The 26,340-nt window shown below is 44.0% G+C and overlaps 1 protein-coding gene across 1 annotated transcript; it reads right to left on the reverse strand.

The window, feature by feature from the left end:
• Positions 1-1,325: 1,325 nt before the first annotated feature.
• Positions 1,326-24,973, reverse strand: USP28 (ubiquitin specific peptidase 28). The gene is made up of 25 exons (XM_059829762.1): positions 24,946-24,973; positions 23,480-23,612; positions 22,152-22,263; positions 21,308-21,470; positions 20,314-20,400; positions 19,348-19,485; positions 18,836-18,909; positions 18,229-18,305; positions 17,701-17,849; positions 15,426-15,553; positions 15,159-15,254; positions 13,993-14,172; positions 12,585-12,799; positions 12,260-12,330; positions 11,737-11,948; positions 10,160-10,380; positions 9,500-9,639; positions 9,124-9,312; positions 8,114-8,209; positions 6,966-7,144; positions 6,793-6,871; positions 6,332-6,411; positions 5,086-5,209; positions 4,028-4,226; positions 1,326-2,556 (listed from the first exon to the last, which is right to left on the reverse strand). The coding sequence occupies exons 2-25, from the start codon at positions 23,592-23,594 to the stop codon at positions 2,381-2,383; spliced, it is 3,300 nt and encodes a 1,099-aa protein (XP_059685745.1). The 5' UTR covers positions 23,595-23,612; positions 24,946-24,973; the 3' UTR covers positions 1,326-2,380.
• Between the last annotated feature and the right edge of the window lie 1,367 nt (positions 24,974-26,340).

A 26,340-nucleotide genomic window follows, 5' to 3' on the forward strand; every position in this document is an offset into this window, starting at 1 on the left:
AACGGGGCAAAGCTACTGCCTCGTGACAGTTGGAATAACCAGATTCTCCTAATTCAGGACTCTCTCCCCAAACCCCATCCTACCGCCTGCAAGTCGGAATGACACAACAGCATTGCAAAAGCTGTCTAGAAATTACGAGTCGTCTGCTAGCTGGGAGGAGCGAGTGCAGTTACCCAGTATGCAGTGTCACGGCCCCGGGGTCCCTGTTCAAAAGTTCCACGTTTCCGTTCATTGCAGTCAAAGTACCCTGAGAAATCGGTTGGAGGTCTCATCCTTCCACTCTCCGTCACGATAACGGGAAAAAAAAGCTGAAAAAGCAGCAGCCCTGGCTCTGCAGCATCCCATTAGCTGGAAGAGGCACGGCTCACTGTTTGGACATGGGCAGCTTGAGTCTCTACAGAAAACAGCGCTTTTATTTTATTTTAAGATAACTGGGAGAATGCGAGATTCTCCCATGGGAGCTGTTTATTCCCAAATAACAGGGAAACGCACATCGACAAAACGCTGGGACCGTGCTGACGATTTCCATTCAAAAACAGCTCTGCTAATTGCAACAAATTTTGTACTAGGAACAAGTCCTAGAAACATCTGTCTAATTTGTTGGGAAAAAACCCTCCCCGGTGTGTGCGTTTCTCCCCTCTTCCGACGCTGCTGACAGGAAATCTCTATTTTGTCAGAGCGATGCCAGCAGCAGCAGGTAAAAAGGTGCCATTCTAACATAGGGTCATGTTAGCAGCTCAGTATGCAAATAGAGATTTTGGCTGCAGGAAGAGAGCGGTTTTCCCTCCTCTTTACTAATTTAATGTGAATGCTTACTTACCGCTGCTTGCTTGGGAACGGCAGACTCCCTCTTCCAAAACCCCACGAGTTAACCCCACGAGTGGCTTGTGATGGGAAAGGGCTCCAGAACATATTCTCCGCTCCGAAGAGCAAGACTCAAAAGAAACCTCCCAGCATTGATAATGAACACCAACTTTTCCCCAGGACCTGCCTTCCCAGCCTCTCCCCAACACGCTTCTCCGCACGCCTGCTCCAAGCCTAGCAACGCTCAGAGTCACCAAACTCACCCGTTTTTCTGCTAAAGCACATGAAATTCCTGTTCCGGCAGCTCCCAAGTGCTCCGCTGTCTTCACAGGAGACCCATGATGAGCTTGCGAACCATTCCGCCTGTCTGGGAGCTTTCACCAAGCTGCAGAAATTTCTGCATTACTTTGCCAACAGCTTTTTTTTTTTCTGCTTCCCTTTCTTCACACTAAAGCCAGGAGGAACCTTAAGGCGTAACATCGGAGCGTAATAGAAACATGGAGGGAGCCTTTTCATTCTAACATAGAACAAATGCTTTTATTGCACTTTTAGAAGAATCTGCATAGTCCTAACAAACAGGATCCCCCCTCCACATACTCAGAACGTTTGGTTTAAAACAACTGCTGCAGCTCAAATGCAAGTACAGGCCACCCGCAAAAGGAAATGCAAACGGGGCACATATTTAGAGAAAGTCGATTAAAAAAAAAAAGAACACCACCAGCAAAAAAGGAGCTGATTCTAGCCCTCGCAGTTGTCATCAACACTAATCCGGCACTGAAAATCCACCAGAGGCGAGAAGGAAGTTCGCCTTCTGATCCGAGAGGGGAATATCCTTCGGGGTGGTGTGATCTCCCTTAACCAGTAAGCTATTGCTGTAGCACAATTGTGCGGGAGGCAGTCTTTAGTCCTGTCCTGTCTCTTGTCACTGCCAATATTTGCTTGTGCCTTTCTCAAAGGAAGACTCCTGCATATTTTCTTTTGCCGGTTAAAATACAAAAGGCAAATGCCCGCTTGACTTGACCAAAATATGCAGCAGCACGCATGACTGCCCACACGACAGAGAGCGTGAGCCACCGTTCCTCTCTGCTTCCTAATCACACAACTCAGACTCCTGCTAGCAGGAGCTTGGCAAGATCTGAATGTGTAATCTCTGGTAGCTAATCATTCAGGAAGATGTAAATGCGCCTGACAGATAAACGACAGCTCGTAGCCCGGCTCACCAGAGGAGCCAGTCTCTTGCTCTGCTGCCGTCACAGGCCCAGGGATCTGCGTTTAGAAAGCTGCCAAGACAGAATAACCTCCTGAGACAGCCTGGGGACCTCACGGCAGATGGTGCTGCCAGGGACCTGGTGTGTCATGCTAGTACAGTGGTTCAGGTCCTTCGCGTCACCGCTTAACGTTTTATCTTAAAAGTGCAATACTGCTTTTTATTTGTTCGTATTTACAAGGAACACAGCTCTGAATCCGAATCGCCCCTTCTCTTCCCTCTCCCTTTCAAACATTGCCCGATGGGAGGACCCCGGGCAGGCAGGCGGTCTGCAGCATGCATACCATGCCGCGGCGAGGAGTCCACAGTCTATTTCACAGTCACGGTCGAGGCCCCATGAATGGACTCCATCACGGCTGCAAACCGGCTGCAGAGGTCGTAGGGGGAGTTGGGGCGGATCTTCGGGGGCTCTTTCAGAACAATGACCTCGGTGGAGCAGTCGAGGAGCCGGGGCAGTAATTCGCCCAGCTTCATCTGCAGTTTTGCTGTCAAGAGGGAGAGGACAACAGAGTCAGTGGCACTGCAACAGTAATAGACCAGATGGCACAGGGCTCCAGGGCTGCGAGCTAAAAAGCTATGATGCCTTTTAGAGAATCATCTTCCAGCACTGAAAACCACCCATCTCCCGCAGGCGGGGACGAGCGGAGTCTGCTCACGCAGAGGAGGCGTTGCGCCAGCTTCTGGCCTGGGTCTCATTCAGCCCTCAACTCCTGCCCAGGGCTCCGTGAAGAGGGAACCTCCACTGCCACCTGGCTGCCCTGGGGACAGTGCCACATCCCACCAGGGCATCGCGTTTTCCCCGGACGGGATGCTGGACTGGCTGGCAAGTCAGAAGTAACTACGTGTTTCAAGGTGATGCTCAAATACTGACTGCATTTGAATGAAGCAGAGCACACTTTGGTAACTTGATGTTACAGCCTGTAACATCTTGGACCTTGGCAAGCATCGTCTGGTCCTGGTAAAGGACTGTCCCCCAGGAGCGGACCACACAAATGCCACCAGACCGCATGTTACAGGACAGGCACCTTCGGATGAAGAAAAGCAGGCAAAAAGGGGTGATGCTTGAGCTAGCTCACATGATTCAGGAGGTGCACGCAGCCTACTCCTGTTACGTTAAAATCTTCCATGTAAGTAAATGCTATTGTGGCGAGCCCGAGAATGGGAAACTTGCGTATTAGCATAAATTTATCCAACTTTTATTCTTTACAACAGTATTTTTGAGAATAAACCTCTGTGTTGTTTTTGCATTATTTTCCTATGGCAAATTTACCCTCTGCTAATGACAAAAACCCTGTAACGAACTCCCCAAACCTTCACACACAGATCAAGGGGGTCGAAACCAATTTCTCTTAACAAAAATGACCTGAGAGGAGTCGTGGGAGCCCGACTCCAAACTGCAGAAGGAAACACAGAACAGGAACAGCTATCCAGAACCGAAATTCAGCTGTAAAAATCACACACGTCTCTTCAAAATGCAAAGATCCCCTGAATCTGCTCCCCCATCCAGTCTTCTGCAACTCTGGCCATGTTTCTGGCCACTGATAAAACCTATTCCTCCCTCCTGAAGATGAGCGTGCCTCTGCAGCTAAGCCTGCCAGCATTCACCTGCCATCTATGGGGAATCCTCCATTCAGTAAGACAAACCAAAACCAAAGTACGTCTAGATAATGCTAAGCCATGCTTCTGAAATTAGCTTTTCACACTGCAGGGAAGAGGAATCCTTCCTCTGCAGCTTTAGTGCAAAGGAAGATTAAATTCTTCTGTAACATAATTCAATGGATGATTCAAATATGTTTCTCCTCTCACAATCAGAAGTAACCCGACGTGCTACAGTGCAAACGCCAGGAATTTAAGGAAGTGTTTTAAACAGTGCTTTAGTTCCTTTCTAGTTCAGATCTAGACACTGCCTTGCCCACAATCAGCATGACAAAGGTAAGGCAGGCAGCCATTCCCTACCGTCCATGTCTTCTCGTCCCAAATAGGAGCACCAACGGTTTCTCATGACCTCAATGGCATCCAGATCCTCTTTGGAGACCTCGAAGTTGTTCATGATGTGCATGCAGGGGATGATCAGCTCGTTCAGGATGCTAACGCCCTCTGCCACACGAGCTTCTTCACAACTTATGAACAGAGACGCTGCCACCTCGTTCAGCTTCTAGGGGAGGAGGGAGAATCAGGGGACAGACTTGTAAAAAGCAAGCACAGACCTCAGATAATCGGCATGTGGTCGGAATGGGCACACAGCTCGGGCCCCTTCACCGATGGCCATGCAGAGACCCAAAGACTAAGGGAACCAGGCGCCAGGTTCTGGTGGAACAGCCACCTTTAATCACAGGAACCACACCATAGAAAACAAACTGATAAACATACATATTTATATACGTGTGTGTAATTTACTATCTGTATGTACCGAGTACATATAGCTTATTTATAATTCTGGTTTTAAGATGCCAAGATCCAGATCTGCCTTTACCCACATTCCCCGAGAACCGTACAGCACATTCTTTCATAGAATTATTATTTCCTAGATTTCCATACTACTGCTGGTACTCGGTAAGGGGCAGAAGCTGCGGTATAGGCACAAGAGAGACAGTTACACTGGTCTTGGCAACCACGGAGTGTGAACTAAAAAAAAACCCAACTCATTTTTATGCTGTTTTTTCACCCCCTGTGGAAAAGGACATAATCTTTTGCTCAGAGAGAGAAAGCCATTAATATTAGAAACAAATATTAGGGGGGAAGGATGCGAATGGACAGACAACGGTGCAACCACTGAGTTAACAACGCAAGCGCTGTGTTAAACCCAAGAGCACATTCAGCAGCATCCAAACCTTCCCTCAGAACGCAGCACATTAATTAAGCGTGCTCCTAAAAGGGGACACGGTACGGTCTGGTTCCCTGGGCAATGCACACCGAGCAGCCAGTAAGTGAACTGCACCACAAAGAGCCGATGTCACCCAAGCTGCTCCCTCCCCTCCTCTCTGAGAAAGAGTGTAGAGCTCCTCAGTACAAACCAGGAGACACTTCCTTCTGTACAAGGCAATCAGCGATTCATTCACTCCTCGGTTGGTTCCTTTCATCAGCAGCTTGGTGTTGCTTTGGTAGGCGTAGACCAGGTAGGTGAGCGACTCCTGGTACCTAGGAGAAGAGTGTCAGCTCTCCAGCCCACAGGCTCTGCCAGGGTCACAACTGCAGCGCAGGCAGTCATGTCAGCTCAGGAAATATTTTCCATTTGGCCTGAACGGTGACTAGCATCAGGCCCAAGAGGAAAAAAATTATTTCCTTGCCAAAGCATAAATGAACAGACGCCCTACGTCAAGTACTTAATGTTCCTTTTTGCCCAATGTGCCAAATGAGCATCTTAGGAAGAGCCCTTTAAAGCCAAGTTTGTGTACAACTTAGCCTGAGTGTGAACGTCAGCGTTGACCTATTTTTATATTGCTCCGGGAACTTTGCACCTTGGGAGAGCACTCAGAGAAGTGTGGAAGGTAACGTTTTCAGTTCCTCTACATATTTCTAGCTTATAACCCCCCCTCAGTGAGAAAACAGAACGGCTGACAGAGATTAGGTCATTTCAGGGAAGCTCTAACATGCTCTTGCTCAGCCTCTTGTCAGTTTGCCCACCTGAATTTGGTGGCTCATCACTGCTAACCAGCTCAGAATTCAATTCTGTTTCCATCCAGGAATAATTTCTGAAAGCCAGTTTATTTTCCAGATTGGAAAAACCACTTTTCAAATTACAAATCTTTCATAAAATGGCACTGTCCTTCTCCACACTGCACTATTTATGTAAAATACAGACTCTAAAATGGTAAGGAGGAAAACAAGGCCCTTTTGAAATTCTTAAGAGTTTAGAGCACTCCAAAGTGTGTGTTTACGCAAAGTATAATGTCCAATTCAAGACAGTTTAATTTTAATACAGGGGTCCAAAGGAGGGGCAAGGGGGGGAAGGTGATGGCAATCATTCCTGCAAACCCATCTCTGGAAATGAAAATAAAAAGCTCTACTTCACTGAGAGAAAAATTCGGGGAAACTCTAAGAAACTAGCTAGTACCTCACCGTAATATTTAAACTGTTAACCAAGGTTGGCTGTGGATTCAAGAAAGGCCTATTAGCAAGTCAAAAAGAAAGCCCATCAGCCTCAAATACAAGACTGAACTCAAACTGGCCATCACGGGTCAGAAAGAAGTCCTGTCAAAGTGGCCTCTATTTCTAGGCTATAGCTTATCTTACCCAAACACACAATTAAAAGCAACTTACTTTCTATTCTGGTACAGCTCCAGCCCTGTCAGCAGGTAAATTGACACTTTGCGAAAAAGACTGTAGTCTTCGTGCCATCTCTGTTAAGAAGCAGCAAGAAAGCAGAGTGTCAGCTTCACCCGTAACACACGCACGCGCGTTTTACATTCTTTCGCAACTCAAAAGCGTATCAGATTTTACCCTTTGAAGGGTTTAAACATCTCTCATAAGCGACACACAAATCAATTTAGTCAACCGCCTAGACATTCCTCAAAGATCAGGAGATTCCCAGTGTATTCTTTCTCCCTTTCAGCATCCTTCTGCAGACACACACTTCAGACAGCGAGGAAGCTGCCGACAGGCATACCAGCGACTGCTGCACTTGCTGGCGCCGCTCCGCGCTCCCCGCTTCCCCCATGCTGCTTTGGACAGCACCGGTTGTGACAGTGTGAAGGATCAAAGGCGGCACTCTGGTCCCTTACCTTGTACTCCTCCATATCGACATCGTCAGGACCGATTTCTCTCAGCTTTGCTCGTGCCACCTTCATAATGCTAATTGACCTGCTCCATGTAAGCAGAGATGAGAAAAATCAGAACAATGGTCCCAGCTGCTTCCAGTTGAGAAAAGCCTCATCTTGGAATCCATGGCACAAACCTTTCATCGTAGCTGAGGTTTTTGTCTGCAAACTGCTCAAGAAGGGTCCGTTCCACCACCTGCTGGGGAGCGTTGTTTTGCAGGAAGTAAATGAGCACGTGCTGCAACCGGGTGTCATTCTGAGGGGTCGGGGTCTCTTTGGCAAGCAGGTACAGCCTGGAGTACTCTTCGTGGAACGCCTGCCAACGAAACACACGTCCTAACACATCCACTCTTCTGCCCGTGGGAATGCCACAGCAGCTGGTACAAAGCTTAAACCTGTCCTGTAACGATGGGATTCCCATGGACGATACCTAGCCTCTGCTGCTTGGGCATATTCTAGTGGTGAATGGAAGTCGATGAACACCTGGAACTATAAACACCACGGCAAACCACATGCATGAAGCGTGCGCTTTTCAAAAGCACCAAGGTGTCTAAATGCCTTTCAGAGAGGGGGGCATATAGCTGCCTTAGTTTTGGTAATCCTCTTGCAAGTGCTGAGGTTGTAAAAATCAATTGTAATACGCTTATATCTGCAGTAAGGTGCAAGAGTATCTTCTGATTTATATTCCTGTAGATTAACAGCACGGTGATTTCTCCCATGCGGTATTTTTAGTTAAATCTACCTGCCTGTAAAAACCTAACACCAGCTTCAACATTCAGCAGTGCTTACTCTTTCAAATCCCTCTGTTCAATGCATACATTTCTTGAGGACACATTTTACAAGAGAGGTCACAGTAAGCGTGTGTGTTCAGGACCAAAAAAAAAAAAATTTCATGAGTGCTGGCTTATTTTCTGACGATCACACTGAGGACCTCGACAACAGATACTGAAAGGCACGCAAAGAAAGTCTACTTTTTATAATCCAGATCAAGAGAATTACCAATACTAAAAGAAGCAGCAGAATAAAAAGTGGAAAGTGAAAAAAAAAAATTGTTGTTTCTCTGGGGAGGAAGGCGTTCTTACAAGCTCTAAAAATTGTTTAGAATTGAAGGATATGTTGTCACAATAAGAGCAGAAACAGAAATGCATGAGAGAAAGGCCATTAACTAAAAGAAAAACTGCACAAATCATTCCCTTCACATTCTTGATGTGTCAATATAGCATAGATTCTTCATTCCGTGAAAACAGATATCCATACTATTGGATTTAGCAAACAAGTAAGATACCTTAACAAGCCCTGCTTCAGACCCATCTCGATCAAAGGTCTGGCGGGCTTTTGCAATAGCGAGGATGACACCTTGCATGGCTGGGCTCAGCATCACCTACCAGGAAAGCAGGAAAACAAACACAAACAAGAACAAGGAAAACGGTAACAGACAGGGAAAAGAAGAGAAGGCGTGGTGAAGAAAGGAATAAATTTTCAAAAGATAAGGTTTGAAGGAAATCATATGAATACAAGTGGAATAAGCCACAGCTGTGATTTACTTGTATACTGCTTCCTCCATCTATCACATGCACTTTACATGCAGGGTCTTTTTAAGCACTTAAAGCTCTAAAGGCTGGTCACTCCAAGCCCTGCATTAATAAATTCAACAAGTGAGAACATAAAGCACACTAGCCATATCCCCTCTGTGTACCATTCAGTCTTCTTAAGCAATACATACAAGGGAGCAGTGCCTCACAGCAGAGCATTTCATTGTGCCAACTTCATACAAGCATATGCTAAACATACTCAAGGAGTAATGGTCTTGGTATTTATGTGAAGTCCAATTGCACTTGTGAAAAAGACTCAACTTCCAAAACACTGCTTGCGGTTAAATAGTCAGATTCAAAAAAATCAGTAGCTAGGGTACTGTAAGTTACACTATTAGCAGTTAATGTTCTCTGAGGGAGGGGACGAAACTCTAACTGAAGACAGTAAAGAGGCCTGTAAATAAATTAATACCACTAGATCAATTTTGATATAGTTGTGCCAGAAAGAAGACTTAAAAGGAACAAGGTCTAACGATTGAGTGCTTTTACAGAGCTGCTTTTCTGACGGCATTTAGAAACGAGGTTACTAAACAATTTGGTCTGGCCTTCTTCATTTCCACAGTGGGATAATGTACTTTGTAAGCAGCATTGTTTCCATGACAGACTACTATTGTACCCAATCTTAGGAAAGCTCAAAGTCAGCTAACTACGAAGTTATAGGTTAATGACCGGCAGTAATTAAGCCCTGCACTGGGATCTGTACCTCCTCATTATATCCATCTGCATCAGATCTAACGGGAATCTTCCCCACACTGGGGATTTCCACTTCAGAGACCCGTGAGCTAGTCTGGGCAGCAGACTCTGTTTCTTTAGCGTCCTGTGGTTGTTCTGCCTGAACTGTAAATGCTGTTTCTCCCGGCGACTGGGCCTTCATTGGCTCTACCTCCTTGGGCTGTGGCCAGGAAGAAAAAGAAGAAAAAGAGTAAGAAAACCCAAAGCAAAATACAGGAAAGCAAAAGAGGACCAAGTTAAACGTGGCACAGCTACAGAATTACACATAAATGGAAAGAGAAAAGGTCTGTCAAGAACAATACAAGGACAAGAACAGGTTGCTTCCTGGGCCAAGGCTCAGCTCCTACCTCGCAGAGAGCTGCCTCAACGCCATTCTTTTCATAGGCATCGGCGGTGTTTGCAATGGCCTTGGCAGTCTGCTCCTTGGCAATCATGGCGTGTTCAGAGGACAGAGAGCGCACGCTCTGCTCACAGACTGAAGACTGATCTGGCAGGACAGAGGTGTGGTATTAGTGAGCGTGAACTGCAAGACGACTTCTCCTCTCTTGTTCTAAAATGTTTTGTAGCTTGTCTATGCAGGATTAAGCAGCTGCTGCATTCATCCCAGAGGTGAAGGCATTTCACCATGAGCTTGTGTGTACCCCTTTTCAGTGGGTATGGCACACACTATCAGGGATTGCCAAGTAATGCTTTCCTGCATTACAGCAGTTTCTACTTGATATTTATAAAAAAAAAAAAGTCTGGAAGTGAAATGAGATTAGCCCATTATGATTAAATGAATGGAAAAAAGCATTTCTGGTGACAGGCCTGGACGGACGCACATGCAAAATTAGTAGAATAGCCTTTTGTATTGCCAGGACAGAGCCTCCACCAGCTGCCTGTGCTACTTCATCAACAGTTTCTCCTAGATATCTAGAAATTTATGCAAGGCGCTAACATGGCGGTATTTTTGACGAGCTGGTTGTTACCAGTTTCAACACGGTTTGCAAATTCAGCCATGGTATTACCTGGTCCCGATTCAGAAGAGAGGTCCTGTGATTCAGAAGCAGGTGAAGGCTCCATCTGAGGAATCTTGCAAGATTGCTCCTCCTCCCACTCCTCTGCCTCCTGCTCGAGTCGCCAGTTGTCCTCCTGGATGTAGTGTCTCAGCTCTGGGGGCAAGGCTTCAACTTCCTTCTGAAACTGTCCAACCTCTGAGATGTCACCGTTGTCTGGAAGAAATGCAGGACTGGCATTTAATGAAACACGAAGTGGCAGGACACCACCGTTAGAGACTAAACAAATACGTATTATTATGGAAAGCCACAATCAAATCGGCTGAGGGTTAAATGGGAAAAAACCCCAACTTTCTACTAGCTTTGTAATTTAAGATGATTCACAAGCAGAAGTGCAAAAATAAAGACAAATCTACAGAGTTATCTGAAACAAAAACCAGTTTTGTTCTACCACCGGTCGGCGTTTATCACGGAGAAATTCCAGAAACACTGCCTGCTGATGCAGTAGGTCAGAAATACATCCTTATTCGAGGCCTACCATTGTACAGAGAACAGTATTTACACTGCCAATAGCCGGAAAACTCACAGTTCAGCTGGAGACATCGTATCTACAACACTACATAGCATATTAAAGTAGGGAACTGTATGGATTCCATAGCATCAGTGTCATGCTGGTATTTCTCAGCACTTCTTAGATCTACTTCAGTATTCAGTTTTAAAATAGCACAAAACCCAAGCAGTATCAACTTTAAACAAGTCTTAAAATTTATCAAAAGCAAATGGCAATTCTCTACACCAGATATTTCTTACACGCCCATTGTAAAAGCAAAGCATCTTTAAAAAACAACAGAAATTGCATTCGGGGGGGGTGGGTGGTGGGTGGGAAATCATGGCTTCATTTCAGAAACAGAACTGTCATAGGAAGACAGACAAAGAACAACCTCCAGATCCTCATCAGCCATATTTAGCAATGAAGAGAATGACAGTTCTCCATTGTTTCTTTCTATTTGTTACATCAAAATGAACCACACGTGAAATTATTAGGTTCTTCTACAGCTGTTTGCCATGTATACTGCCATGTGCATGATAATTTCTCCACATAACTATTTATGCATTGGCACTGCAAACATACTTGCAAGTTTAAGCCACTGTTACCAATAACTTGTGCACTAGAAAAGGCTGCATAAAAAAAGAGCCCCGTTTAGGTTCAATGTAACGATATCATTAAAAAACAAGCCAACAAGTCAGAAAGCGTGATGAAAATGGGAGAAATGGGCAAAGTGAATGGGAGAAAGTGGCCAATGGGGAGCTTGAATATTTATACACATTAATAATAAAGTACTGTACCTAATCTTACCAGTACCATTTTTTCTTCAGTTTTCAACCCTACCAGGGATTTAGAAATGACTCGAGTATGAAGCAAATTATTTCACTTCTACCTGGGGTTAAGTTTTTTGCGTTGTCAAAAGACAACTGTGCCAAAGAGAAGCTGAGGAACATAACGATCATGCAGGCTAGAGAGACAAGATAATACCCAAATGTCTAATTAGCCAGCCATTTTGGCTCCAGTACCTGCAACCAGGTGGGACACCTTATCACTTATGTACATCAGGCAGTAGGCACTGGCATTCTTCAAGCCTCCGAATGAATCTCTCTCCAGTTCTTCCCACGATGATTCTGTCACTGAGATGTCATTGTATTTGAGCCAGCTTTTTCGAGGCTGGTCATATATGTAGGCCCAGTAGTGACCAGCATTTGCTTGCCCTTCATGTACCAAGACTGCATGCAAACGGTAGGGAACCTGCAAGTTCACATGGACATGGTTTTCAGACATACTTTTAGTAAATGAATTTGTCTGTACAAAAATTGCAAATACGTTCACAGCTGTAGCCTGGTATCTTGATTCATACGGTAAATTTCCTACCAAGTGAGATCTGACTTTTAAAGGAAAAAGCAACAAGATTTTCATAAAGAATCCTTTCTCTGCTTCATCGTAATATTGGGATTTTTAAAAAATACAATAAAGCGGACAACTTAAACTGACAGCTACTAACAAAAGCCAGTATCAGCAACATCAGCTTAATATTTACCTAACGAAGCTGCACTTATTACCTGTTGGAGGAGAGGGTCACAGTACATTTGTTCAATGGACAGGTTGACTCTGGTAATAGACTCCTTCAGATCTGTCAAGAACATCAAGAATGAGAGAAATACATAGAAATTAATGACTACTCATCAGGCTATTCTGACCTCTTTCAATTCAAAAAGTTTGAAGCCATGCAGTAACAAATCAAATACACTATCAAATACACTAAACACCAAGGCTGAAGCCTGCGTGAGACTAGTTGTAGATCAGGATGTAGCCAGTTGAAGCAACAGAGTGGAAATCAGGCTGGCATTCAACAGAAAACTCACAACAAATATATTTGGGGCCAACCTTGCACGTCTTGTTCAATCTCGTTTCTCCACCGCTGCAGACACGTCCGAACAAGGTTTAGCTCTTCCTCGGAAACCACGTGAGGAGCTGGACGTTCAGACATTTCTGCTGCCAAACCAGAAGGCTGGGGCGGAGTATTTGATTTTTCCTGCGGCGAGGGATTTGCCAAAAAGAAAGCTGCATCTTCAGTCCCAGCATCCTTCCCTTCTAGTATGCTGTGAAGCAAAACCCAAGAGTAGTGGACAGGCTTTCCATCTTTCTCTTGTTTTTTCCTCTTTTTGGAAAACAGTATGAAATAAACCAAACCAAAACTGCTCCAGTGCCAGAGCAGGATTTCCTTTCCAGGACAGTACAAAAAGTAAAGAGAACGAGTACATTGAAATGTACTTCTACCTTAACAGATCAAATTAAAATATAGGACAAATAAAAGCTAAAATTCTTACAGAACGCTGTAAGCACAGATCCACAATGAGCAATTCTAAAAATTCCTTCCCTTATTACTAAAAAACTCATGCATTTACTCAGCTTAATTTAGAGTGTAAACCAACCATGCTGGCCAGGTTTGTAATAATCCAATATTGCAGTAATTTACTGGTTGATGAAGCAAAAAAATTAGTAGTCTAACCAAAAAGAGAACATAATTTAACTCAGAATTGCTGCTTAGACAAGGAATATGGCGATGGTGTTGGAAAGGGAAAAAGAACAGACTAGATGCAGTGTTATATTCACACAAACAGAACCAAATTACGAGCAAAGTAGCGACTGACTACTTGCACAGGCATTCGTACATTACAGCATCATGCTCACGAGTGCTCAGATAAATAATCCACTTTTAGAATCATAGAATCGTTTGGGTTGGAAAAGACCTTTAAGATCATCGAGTCCAACCATTAACCTAGCACCACCAAGTCCACTGCTAAACCATGTCCCTAAGTGCCACATCTACACAGCTTTTAAATACTTCCAGGGACAGTGACTCAACCGCTTCCCTGGGCAGCCTGTTCCAATGCTTGACAACCCTTTCAGTGAAGACTATTTCCTTAATATTCAATCTAAACCTCCCCTGGTGCAACTTGAGGCCATTTCCTCTTGTCCTATCACTTGTCACTTGGGAGAAGAGACCGACACCCACCTCGCTACAACCTCCTTTCAGGTAGTTGTAGAGAGCGACAAGGTCTCCCCTCAGCCTACTTTTCTCCAGGCTAAATAACCCCAGTTCCCTCAGCTGCTCCTCGTAAGACTTGTGCTCTAGACCCTTCACCAGCTCCGTTGCCCTTCTCCAGACATGCTCCAGCACCTCAGTGTCTTTCTTGTAGTGAGGGGCCAAAATTTTAGAATCCAATCCAGGAGCATTTAGCTGAAAGGCAAAGACTTCTCCTACAAATTATTTTTAGTTCTGTTTACTAACCCATTCGGCTGTGAAAGCACGTCCAAAACCCGAGTCTCGGCTTGGGACTGCAGGAGTGTTGTCTGAGAGCCCTGGGCAGAAGAAACAACTACAGCCGGCTTTGTAGCGATGAATTCGAGAACATACTGGAGCATGTTGGGCAGTGGAAAGCGAGCTGGGCCAGAGCCGTATTTCATGTACCTGCAAAAAAAGCAAGACATTGCATGAATGAAGGAATGTGACTGACTGGTTAAACCTGAAGGGACAGTAAAAGAACAACAGGGAAGAAAACTTCCGGGTCAGGACGGAGACAGTTTAACCAGGGAAGGAAGGAAGGCAGGAAGGCAGGCAGGAAGGCAGGCAGGAAGGCAGGCAGGCAGGAAGGAAGGGGAAAAACCCAGGTGATGCAAAGGAACACACTCACCACCTCCCACCAGCAGACCTTGAAAGCCTTGAGGCTGTGTGGGGCAGTGGCTCAGCAGCAGCCAAAACAATGGTGTGCTATCAGCACTGTTTTAGTCACAAAAACAAACCGGCTGCTGTGGAGACAATTAAATCCATCCCAGCCAGACTCCGCAGGATGCTACACATGGGCCTAAACGTAAACTGTTTTCACGATGCCCAGTGGAACCTCACTGAGCACAGACAGCACCAGGGCTACTGCGACACAGCGCACCTCTTTGCCTGCCACTTGTTCACAGAACCGTCATTTTAAAAATAAAAACTGTAAGCAAGCTTAATGCTGATTAAAAGGACTTTTACACAAAGCACCTGGAAAATGAAATCTTCTGGTTGTCCACAAACCAGATCTTTGCTATCGATCTCCTTCGTTCCCCAACAAATAATGCCAAATGCTAAGCTAGAGAGGACATCTAATAAAAAAAATAACGTAGATTCTTTTTAATATATTATTGGGCTTCCTCACTGAAACTTGCCAACATAGCTGACAGTGGCAATCATACTATTTAAAGAATTTATTCTTGTAACAGCAGCAGTAATATTCAGAAACCATCACACCCACGAGTTTGTTTTTAAAAAAACATACTTCCTCACTCCACGCTTCTCAGAACAAACCCAGTTTTGTTTGTCCTTCCCCTACAAGTTTCTCTTCTATTGGAAAGCTCATTTGAAAGGAAGCATTTGCATGCTTCCACAGGGCACAAAAATAAAGCTAGCTGACTACTTACCTTTCCAGTTTCTGCTGCAGAACCACCATTTTCTCTTTCAGTCTCTTCATTTCTTCTCTCTTCATCTGAATAATCTCTTTACTGGAGTAGAGGTACCTAAACAAAGAAATGCAGAGCCCTGCTGCATGAGATTTGTTTACTTCTAATACCCACGATCTTTCACAAAATATTTTAGAATCCTTCCTTGCTCACCCATACGACCTGTTTAATTTCTTTAATTACAATAAAGCAATAGCTTTAAACGTACCGTACAACAGAACAACTCACCTGTCCATATAAATAGTCTGGGGAAATTCTAGCTTGGTGTGAATTTTCTCTGGCTGTCCTAGTGACTGATTGAACTCAAATCGGGAGAGTTCAAAGGTCAGTACTGGTGGGAGTTTTGTAAACCAGCGCTGTAACAAAAGCAGAAATGCCCCCAAAGGGACTTGTTTTAAGATGACTGCTAAACGGCACATTTTAGACCGATCCTAAATGATTTTAGACTGATCCTAAGTGTCTGTTTGTCTTTAAATACTGATTCAGTAAATATTTTGTTCACGGAGTGACTAGTCAGAAAGCCAAATTTTACGAGATTAAGATTTCTGCTTCCATTTTACACTTCTGGCGTGAAGAAGCCTTATAATAGCATTCAGAAAGTTACTTTTCATTGCCTGACGCATCCAGCTTGGTGGATTATTAATGGATCCAGCACTGAATTTTACAAAATTAGCAGACACTACACAAACTCTGGATGTCAGCTAAGAGCCTCCAAGAAAGTTCTTTTCCAATGTGGATCACATGCAATGATGAAGAACAAAACAAAAGTCCTTTAAGCAGTGCCTGATTCCTTATCCTCTCTCAGTCTATTTACAAACTATGTGATTTAGGAGATTTAGAGAAGAAACCCACTTTCTGTACATTTCATATACTGTTTTTCAAAGAGCCACGCTGAAAGAAAAATTCTTGGTTGAATTTACATTTCCTCTCTCTCTTCCTGGGTTCACAAATACTTCCAGCATCCACTGTCAGAAGTTTCCTTCACCTACCTTAGCATGGCACCACCCAGGGAATGCTCCCTGCTGGACTCAGGATGAGCACACTAAGCTTATTTTCCTTTGCAGGATTCATGTCAGATGTCCTGCCACAATAAATCTGCCCCACACCAAAGTGCAACAGCACATTTGTAGATCTAAAATATTTCCAATGAAGGTGAATTTTTTTAATTATTTAAAAAAAAACACTTTGGAAAGAAATGGCCAGGTAGCAGAGCTTTTTGAGAAGAAGCCCAGTCTTCAGAACAAGAGAACAAAAACACACCTATTATCTAGGAGAAATCTAAGTTCTCGTTAATCCCACTGATGCTTTGAGCTTCAGTACACTCACCTACGTTCTCAAATGACAAAATGCACCTTATTCTCTATGTCCCCTATCATGCAGTCCTCTAGCCATGACATCCTAGGAAGTGAAATTAAGATGCAGAGTTTTTCCAGTCAGATTTCTCAGAAATAAAGCCAGAGCCTTTTCCTTCTATCCGTACAGACAAAGAATGATTAAAACATCTCCGTGATTAGTCCAATTTCCCTTATCTTTCGAAAAGGATTTGGAGGAACTAAAAAGCTTGGATTGAAAAGAACCTGCCCAACTAGCCCCCTACATCCCTTTGGTCTTTGGCACCAGCCTACAGTAGTTTCACCTACATCTACTGTAAATGCATCTCAACAGCTTCAGGCAGGAACTAGGAAAACCAGAAACAAACAGTTGAATCCACAGTCGGACAGGGCTTACCCGCCCAAGGCTTCATTTCTCCTTTGCTAGTTTAAACCACAGCAACACATTTTTCAGATGTTCTCACAGAACTGAAATACCTTTCCCTGTCCCCTCTGTGCCAGACACCTTTGCAAATTTCTTAATGTTACTTCCCAGTCTTTCCCTAAGCTAACTTCTCAGCTGTTCTTACACATATAAGATGCTGAATGCAAGGGTACACCTTCACTTTCTACCTCGCTGCAACTAAGCATCTTATGATTGGTTTGTGATAAGTGAGATTTAAAAAAAAAAAAAAAAAAGAGAAAAAACACCCAGCACAGTTGGAAGATAAGAGTGAAAATGAGAAGAAAAAAAACCCACAACACACACTGTAATAGGGAGAAAAATACAAATTCCAAATGGCATACCATAGAGTTAAGCACTGTACTTTTACCCTCCGAAAATATGGAGGCACTGGTTCTCCCCCTACTCAGGTACAGGTAGGCTTCAACAGAAAGAGAGAGACTTTATCACACTTGCATCAGAAGCAGACATTTACCTTTTAAATATAACTGATTATATAGGACAACACATCTTTACAAATAAGCAAAGACTCAGTGTCTCACCATGTAACACTAACACACATTTATGCGAGATTCCGGGTATCCTGAAAATATTTTGTATTCAGTTCTTAGGAAACGTTTACAATTGCCATTTAAAGTTACCAAAATATACCGAGACACCCCTGCACTATATGTGTTGCACTTTTCTGCAGCAGGCAACCAAGAGCTCAAAAACAAACCATAAAACTAACCTCCTGTCCATACTTCACTGACTGAGATGCTGTCGGCTCATCCATCTCTCCCTCCACCATGGCTCCTTCCAAGCACTCATTCAAGTTTCGATAACCATTTACCTGAAGGGGATACTGACCAAAGGTTTCGATCTTGGAAAAAGTATTGCCTGGATGATAGAAACGATACAAAACCCATAAAGTAATTTAAGAGAACAAAAAACTCTGGTTAACTCAGGTGTTTGTTGTCAGCACCAGTTAGAGGCGCTACTTGCAAGAACCGAACCGCATATAGCTGCATCCATGTCTGTCAGGGTACGTCTCCTTATAAACAAGCGCTTTCAAATGCATGAGCACTTGTGAGTATTTAATGTTTTCAGAAGGCAGACTTTGTAACTGTTACAGACAATTTTACCAAGACAACTATTTGCAAGTTTAAAGAACGAGGCAATTTCATCAGAAACGTGCAACAAAATCCTGTGTCATCACTGCTATAAAGCAAAACACTCCAAGGAGTTAAACAGTCAATCTACCAAACCCCTCACTCACCCTCATGGACACCCTCAGTCAAGAAAGTCCCGTAGAAAAGCTGTACCATCGGGTTTTCGGATTTGTCCCCAGAGCTTCTGTTTCAGAAAGAAAAAGCACACGTTCATTTGCAGCTGTAGGCTGCAAAAAAGCCTCAAGTCATAATCTAAGTCTTTGCTTGGGAATCTTCCTGCAGTCAAAAGTCAAGTTTTCTATTCAAACACAAAATACAGAGGAAGCTCCTCACCTGTTTTCATACTCAAAAGCACATTATAACACTTACACTGGCAAGGGAAAAAAAAAAGTTAAGGCACTACCTTTTGAAATGCAGTTCCAAAAAACCAGATCTTTCATGTACATCAGTTCTGTTGAATTCCCCTAAAAAGCTTATTTACTCTGCAGGCCACATCAGCATTCAACAAAGTCCTATGCTTACGTACAGGAAATGTAGATATAACACTTCATAAGCATATTTCGAGCTTAAGGAGCATCATCCTCAGTAAACAAAGAACTCTCTTTCATTTACTCAAAATTTTAATGTAAAGCCCTCTCATTTATTAAGGCGTCACATTTAAAATCTGTTTCTCCTCAGTGTCTGCTCAAACTCCCGAGATCACAAAAAACTCACTTGACATTCACAGCAAGCTGGAATGCATCCTCCAGCCAGTCCAGTAGTTTGTGTGTAAATTCACTCACATCTTGCTAGAAGAGAGACAGAAGTCGAGAGTCAAACATAAAACCAACCAGAAAGCGTTTTCACGGTCTACTGGTTTCACAAACCCACTGGAATAGAACCCGACTGGTATTGCTGTACCTACCCAGCTGAAAGAAGTGTGAAACTGAAGTGCTGTGCTGATTTAGACCGATAATGAACACTCTGCTCATCTGAAAACTAGATCAGAGGAAATTATTGTGATCGCTACCCAACTACCCAGATGGCACTGGGTAGAGCGCTGTGACGCTGGCTGTTTAATTAGCAAGCATGTACATTTCGCCTAAATGACACAGGGACAGCTGCTTGTCAGTTGACAAACATGGGAAGAGGCCTCCGAAAGCAATAGCAGGATGAAGCGAAATAGGATTGCCGTGGCTGCAAGTGCTGTTTTGAAGAAAGCAAAAGGCTTTTTAACGTGTTTTTACCTGCTGTTCTTCAGCGGATCTAAACGCATCCCTCAAGAGTTCCAGTGCTGCAGAAGGGTCTACAAACTTACGACGTGTTCCCAGCATTAAAGCAAACAGACACTGAAGTTCCTGCATGAATGCAATATTTCTTTTCCCCTGCATTGCAAAAAGAAGAAAAGCCAAACCCTTCCTGCAACTCAAAAAAGCAGCATCTTAAAACAAAGTGCTACAGAATACCACATGCACATACCTTAAGAGGTACACTAACAACCAAGGAAAGAGGTGACATTGAAAAGGACAGAAGCAGAGAGACATGCAGTGTCATTTCTTGGAAGCGATCTGGTCTCCCAGTGGATGCATGGGAGAAAAAATTTAACCAAAACAAAACCTTTAGAGAAAAGAGTGCCAGAAGTAATAGCTGCTAAAACAGAAGGCAAAAGCCAGTAAGTTTATGAATTTATTCTGTCTGCATTTGAAGTTTTTTAGAGTATCAAGGGCACACATGCAAGCAAGCGAAGCAAAGTCTCTTACATGGCTAGAATGATATAACAAGCGAAGGATTATTCTATGTATGCCTTTTTCTCTAAATACTTTCTAAGCACCTTCTGCTGACTGCTCTCAGAAGGTATTGGGGCTAGAGGGACCTTCAGGCTGGCTCAAATACCAGTTCTTCTGTGGTGCATGCAAACAAACGAACAATCTGGAGCTACCAAAGAAGTTTTATGGGACAAATTTCTCCCCACGCCACAGTTAGAAAGAGTTCTAGAGGAAGGCTTTATGAGAAGCATTTGATTTCTTTCTACAGTGACTCTGTCTTTGAAAAGTATTTCCCAAATTTGCCTTTAATGCAGCCTGACAATTTGAAAGCCATTAACATAGGCACAGGAGTCTCAGATGGCCCCGAATTAAATCTGCTCAGAGAACGAGCAGAAGAGTATACCACAAAAGAGGGAAACTTTACAGCGTTACTCGATGAAAACTTACAGTGCGACTACGACAACTTTCAAGCACATTTTGTGGGAGGGAGTACCCGAGGACCAGCCTCCGAAATTCTGGCAACTGAAACAGAGACTGAAAGAAAAGGAGAGGTAAAGACCAGTCAGCATCTGTGAGGATTTGACTCACTGCAATTTCATGCCCCGTTGTCACTCTTCTACTCAACAGCTTTTTTGTTAACTTCTCATTCTTCAGTGGCCTTGTGTTACTAAATAAACGTTTATGAAATGAGCAGTCCATCTGCCGGACCAGCACGTTGGTACCCCCCGAAGAACAAAATCTCATCCTGCCATTTCTAGGATATACATAAGAATTTTAGGGAAGAGTATTCTACTCTGCACAGGCAAGCTTAGAAAAAGCATCCAAGAACAAGTCACAGTGAGAAAGGAGCCCATTTGAAGCTTTCTCACTTCCTCTCAAAGCTGGAGACATATGATTGATTAAGGTCTATCTGCCGATGTGAAATGGTTAGAAGAGACAAATCTGCTCAGTTCCACTTACTGTTGTCTCTTCTCGTTTCGGTTATCACTAATAACATATGCCGCCTAGTTGCTTATTCATTCAAGCATCTATGCCAGTGTATTCCATTAACTGGAATATGATACACCATGTATTATGGAGCCAACAATAACTGCAGTAAAATTAAATTATCAGTTCGCTTTGCCAGTCAAGCTCTGTCATTCAGTAAGCATTTGGACATCGCTGCACCAAAAAAAACCCTGCATATGTACACGCAGATTATATGTATCTATCTATTTTTGCGCAAAGTCTATTTGACTGCTTTTTGGCTCTTTCTGTGCACGCCCAGAATAAATCACAACTCTATCAAATAAAAACAGAAGTCTCATTTGATAACACAGTCACATTCACTCATCTGTATATGATGACCACTTCACAGAGCTGTTGCATATTTAATTCTAACTAATAAACATTTTGACTCCAAGACCGCAGCAACTCCAGAAGAACTTTTCTATCAGATTACCTGTATGACAGCACTAAACCAACACGTATTTCCAATATTTTTCATTCCAACGGGCCAGTCGCCCACTCTTTTCCAGTCATTCTGCTTGGGGTTCTCTCCCCAGACTTCACAGCGTTTCCTTTTGGAGCGATTTTTGTTTTCAGCAGAATGCGCTTCCTGTGGTCTGTCACAAAAGATGCACACTGTGCTGTAAAACACCATCTCACAAAGATTCTCGAGAACTATGGGAATCGTACTCCCCTCTAGTCACAAGCGGGACACTAGAGCCGGGCGCTGTCGGGTGATACCCAGCGCAACAGGCAACAGATGTCTTATCTGACTCCAGAAAGGTTTCAACTCTCACATGAGGTGGATGGAAAACATGACTGCAAGAAAATTTGGAATGATGGAAGAAGGTTATAAAGATACGCATGTTTTTCTTCGTGAAGTAGCTGCATGCAAAATCGGTGCCCTTAGTCATTATTGGAGGCAAATCCTTATCATTGGAGGTAAAAAGGGGACAGCAACTTAGTGACGGGGTGAGGTGAATCGATACATGAGATTTCAAGGTGCTTCTTCAACAGATGCCGTAATGCCAGTACAGCATCCTTTTGTGTGGCATGTCAGCAGCAACACAGGAGCTGAACAAGCCACAGCTAAACCTGCTTTTTCTATGTCAACCATCACGCTGCAGTGCTGTCCCAAAAGTAAAGGTCAACTAGCCAGAAGGCAATAATGACCCAAGCACCTTCTAAAAGCAGTAGGTATACATCTGGTAGGTGATTTACATTTTTTTGCAGTGACCAGCTTAAGAATCCACTTAGGATACCTGGGAAGACCAAAACCAATTTACAGACCCACTGACCTTTCAGCAGCATCTCTTTCTGCAGCCTGAGCTTTTGGCGATTCCAGTGGTCTGAAGGCATCAACTGTGCGGAGGTCATCTTTGTTGTTAGGGGTAAGTGCAGTAGTAACATCTAGAAGCGGAGGCAGCACTCTGATCAGTTTTCCACCAGGAACAGGCAAAGGTTTTCTTTAAAAGGAACTTCTAGAAAACGTTACACCTCAAAAATGTAATTTTTTCAATTGATACAAGCATAATTTTCTAGCTAAAGTTTAAATACAAATCCTCGTAGTTTGGATCATGCTAGGGAACCTAAAAAGCCATTGAGTGGGATGGATGAGGAGAACAGGACAGATTGTGCAGCTGTGTACAAGCCAGAATTCCTTACAGCCAAATTCAGAGCTTGACGGAACATTTCAAACCTCTTGAAATAACGAAACAGGAACATCAGCTGCTGCTTGTATTTGCTGTGCCTTGACATCAGCGTTGACAACTGACACTGTTTCGAGAAATAAAGGATTTCAATAAAATCGGCACAATCACACAGAATCCTTCACTCGTGTCAGGATGCTCAGCCATGGAGAAAGGAAAATGAGCAGTTCCGGAAGAGGTGGAAGCCTTACACAGTGGAACAAAGGGCAGCTGCACTGTTCCGGGTTTTGCTTCAAAGCTCCCAGCACAGATTTTTGGCATTGTGAACCTGTCCGGTGATAGTATCGCTTGGGAAAGCTCCAGTTAATAGATGTGTCATTAGCAAGAAGGTTTAAAGAAACTATCCTCAAGTACCTCAGACTTCAATCACACTTTTTACATCTAAATGTAGCAAACTGACAGCCTGCTTTTGCCAATGCCTGTAACATTTATAAAAACGTTTTTCACATAGTCAAACTGCTAGCTCAAACAACGTTTTAAGTTTTCATGGAAACACGATACTAAACACTCAATTTGCCTGGTCTGCCAGCGGATGCTGTAGAAAGAAATGTATGATCCTTGACAGGGAGTCAGTTCTCTATTCTGCTCGCTCTGCTTCAGGAGCTTTCTGGGTTTTCTGTGTTAGCCAAGACCAACAGTTTAAAACAACGATAGCTTTATAACTATAATGTGTCACCTACAAACACTATTAAAACACTATTAAGTCAGTTTCCTTTCGGATGCAGCGCTTCTTCACCAGGAAGGTTTAATTCCCAGGGCTGTCCCATGGCAAGTGGCGAATACCGGCAAAATCAGATCAGCGCCAGGAGAGGAGCCAGAGGGATTCACTGGCCGAAGCAGGGAGGACTGATACTTCCCCTTTTGGCTCAGGCTGAAACACGTGAAACCGTAAGGGTGAGCAGAGACGAACCACTCACTTTGTGGGAGCTGTTTGCCCACAGCGCTCCCTTCCCAAGCGGACGGCTCTGCAGCAGCCACGTCCTGAGCCGGCTCCTGAGCATGCTCCTCCGTCAGGAAGGTGACTGCTTCCATTAGGTCCCCATTAGCAGCCTAGCAGAAAGATAGGGGAAAAAAAAATCCATAGTCCCAGGGTTACTTCATCTACATTTGCATGACATTTAATGCACCCGTGGTAGAGATAGGCACACTGCCACCAACTTTGCTTTCTCTGGCCACAGCAGTGACCTATCTGTGGGTAACAAGCAGTAGTGAAAAATGAAAATAACAAAGGCTAGAATTTCTCTGTCGGAAAGCACTTCGGCTTTATTACTCGGACAACATGGACTCCATTAACTAATTTCATTTCCCTCACAAGAGATTCGAGTAGTCGCAGGAGGCCTGAAGCATGACAATGTACTCTGACATCAGCGGGGACTCACAGGAATCAAACTCTGTGGATTTCAAGACATTTGTCTTTTACTCAGCTAGGGCTTTCTTCAGACCATCGCTATGGGCTAAACTCCTTTAAATTTATTTTAATATTTTCTGGACATTACTTCTCAATGAAACATGTAAGTATTTCCCTAAACAAGCCTCTTTGTATCTTTTCAGCACAGCCCACATCCTGCTGCTACATCTCAAGAGGATGGACGCATCTGATGATTCTAGACTGATGCGGTTGCAGCCAGCTTAACACTACAATTTGTAAATACCGAAACATGTACTGTGAGGAATCTTTCCAGGTAAACATTGCTTCTCCAAGTGCCTGAGTTTCCTGTGTGCCTTCACTTTGAAGCAAAGACGACAGTTCTGGTGATGGACAAGACGACCACCAGCCACAAAGCTACGGATGTTATTGCAGCTGTCCAGAACCTCTGAAGCAGTTTACATGGAGAAAAACTTGCTCTGACCCACTCAGTTTGTGTTTACCATAATGCACGGATAACAGCCCCGAAGGAGCAAAACTTCCAGGAAATGTTTACAATGTTTTAGCATAGCACGTGCTGCTGCAGCACAGATTTTAAGGTCTACTGTTAGAAAAATGAACTGTTCTCCACTTAGCGTAGGTTTTTTCTTTCAGACGTGGGTGAATACATATGAACCCCAAAACTGCAGGTTCCCTGCTGACACCAACAAACGCTGGCCTCACGTACCTGTTTGCCTCACGGGTATACCTGAATGAAGCACAAGCGAGGGGCAGAAAACCAGCGGAGGATTTACCCTGCACCTCCCACACGAACCAAATTATTCCACACAGCACACACTGTATCGCTTTCACAGGCCACACGCTGAATATCTGAGCGAAGACTAGGTCATTACCAGCCCACAGACATGCCAGCGAACATCTGACCGTGCATTATGTTTTGAGCGAGCCTGAACTTGCCTGATTTTGGAACAAATTCAGAGGTCTCCTTTCCAGAGAACAATGAAAACAGGCACAAACCTTTAGAGCCGCGTGAAGGAAAGCTGAATCTTGAATTCCCGTGATCTCTTTCAGCTGGTTTAAAAGCATCTGGCAATCCTGCATGCAAGAAATAAAGAAAGCTCACGTGAAAAGGGGACCAAGACAGACATCGAGCCGTTTCTGCAAGGCTTGCTGAGGGCTCACTGGAGTATTGCTTCTTTCTTTCCTTTTTTCTGACAGATTGACACAAAAACCCAGTCACACTTGCCTGATGGTAATACCAACATCAGCTTGAACATCGTACTCAAATCTTTTTCCCCTAAATTTATAGACTAACGTTCAATCCATTATATCCTCACGAGCACATCAGCAGGCCTGAGAGGAAACGCTATCCCCGCTGTCGGATGCACGGCACCCGGGGTCGGAACAGGTGCCCCCTCCCCCAGACAGCAGTGGCATGTGCAGCGGGACATATAAGGAGGCCGCATGTTCTCAGGGAATCGGCAAGGGGCTATTTTAAGTATGGCCGCACATGCCGTTTGTGCATGTCATTTCTCACTGACAATAAGATGTCAGAATAAGGGTCCGAGAGGCTACTATCGCTTCTCCTTCCCCCACCACAGAGGCCACTCGAGGTCTGGTGAGATACTGGCTCTAGGCTCTAAGCCATAGCCATCCACATATTCTTTGACTGGTTCAACCACTTAAAAAAAAAAGATTACAGAAATTTTCGTTAACAGACTTATCAAATCAGCCTTAGCTTACCACAGGAGAGGTCACTGTGCTTACCAAGCCATGAATAACTTCAGCCAACTGCCTATCAGGAGAGGCAGCTCTCCACAAGGAGCCCCTTCCAGCAGCGAGCCCCGATCCCGGGGGTCCCACCACCCCGCCTTCACGGTTAGAGTTCAGCTGCTGCCGCCAGTGGCTCAGTTCGGCTGAAATTCGACGCTGTGACATACAGCTCCGTAATGCCAGCACTGCATGTAGTATGGGAAGGATGTTAACAACAGGAAAACCAGCCAGGACTGTTATCGCGTATGCCTGATTTATAAAGGCTACTTAGGGTCCTGCTGTCAGCACGGTCCAATGAATCCCAGTTTCTTAAGATCACACATTTAATTAATCTTAACCGACAGCGTTGCAGACGAATAAATTCAAGTTTCCACTTACTCTCACCATTGGGAAAAAAAGTTTAAGACGTTCCGATGCCACTGGAGCACAAGTTCCACCCATTGAGTAGCAAGTCAACTACTTTTTTGAGCCATTCATCTATCCATACCGCTGACGGATGCTACTCCATGCACGAACACCGTAAAGATAGCACGCACCCGTATCAGTGGTTAAAACAAAAAAAAAATCCCAGATTACTTTTTGATGGGAATTCCCCTGAAGAGTTATTCGTGATACTCCCACCTAGAATACTACTTTTGC

Source organism: Gavia stellata, chromosome 26 (genome assembly GCF_030936135.1).
Source record: "Gavia stellata isolate bGavSte3 chromosome 26, bGavSte3.hap2, whole genome shotgun sequence".
NCBI lineage: Eukaryota > Metazoa > Chordata > Aves > Gaviiformes > Gaviidae > Gavia > Gavia stellata.

What these genes read in the sequence shown, in the direction of transcription:
- USP28 (XM_059829762.1), bottom strand. Translation starts at nt 23,594, where the DNA reads ATGGAAGCAGTCACCTTCCTGACGGAGGAGCATGCTCAGGAGCCGGCT. An exon ending in GAAAGAGATGCTGCTGAAAG is followed by an intron (nt 21,471 to 22,151) that starts GTCAGTGGGTCT and finishes CTTTTGTGACAG; the next exon opens with ACCACAGGAAGCGCATTCTG. An exon ending in TCGATATGGAGGAGTACAAG is followed by an intron (nt 6,412 to 6,792) that starts GTAAGGGACCAG and finishes GCTTCTTAACAG; the next exon opens with AGATGGCACGAAGACTACAG.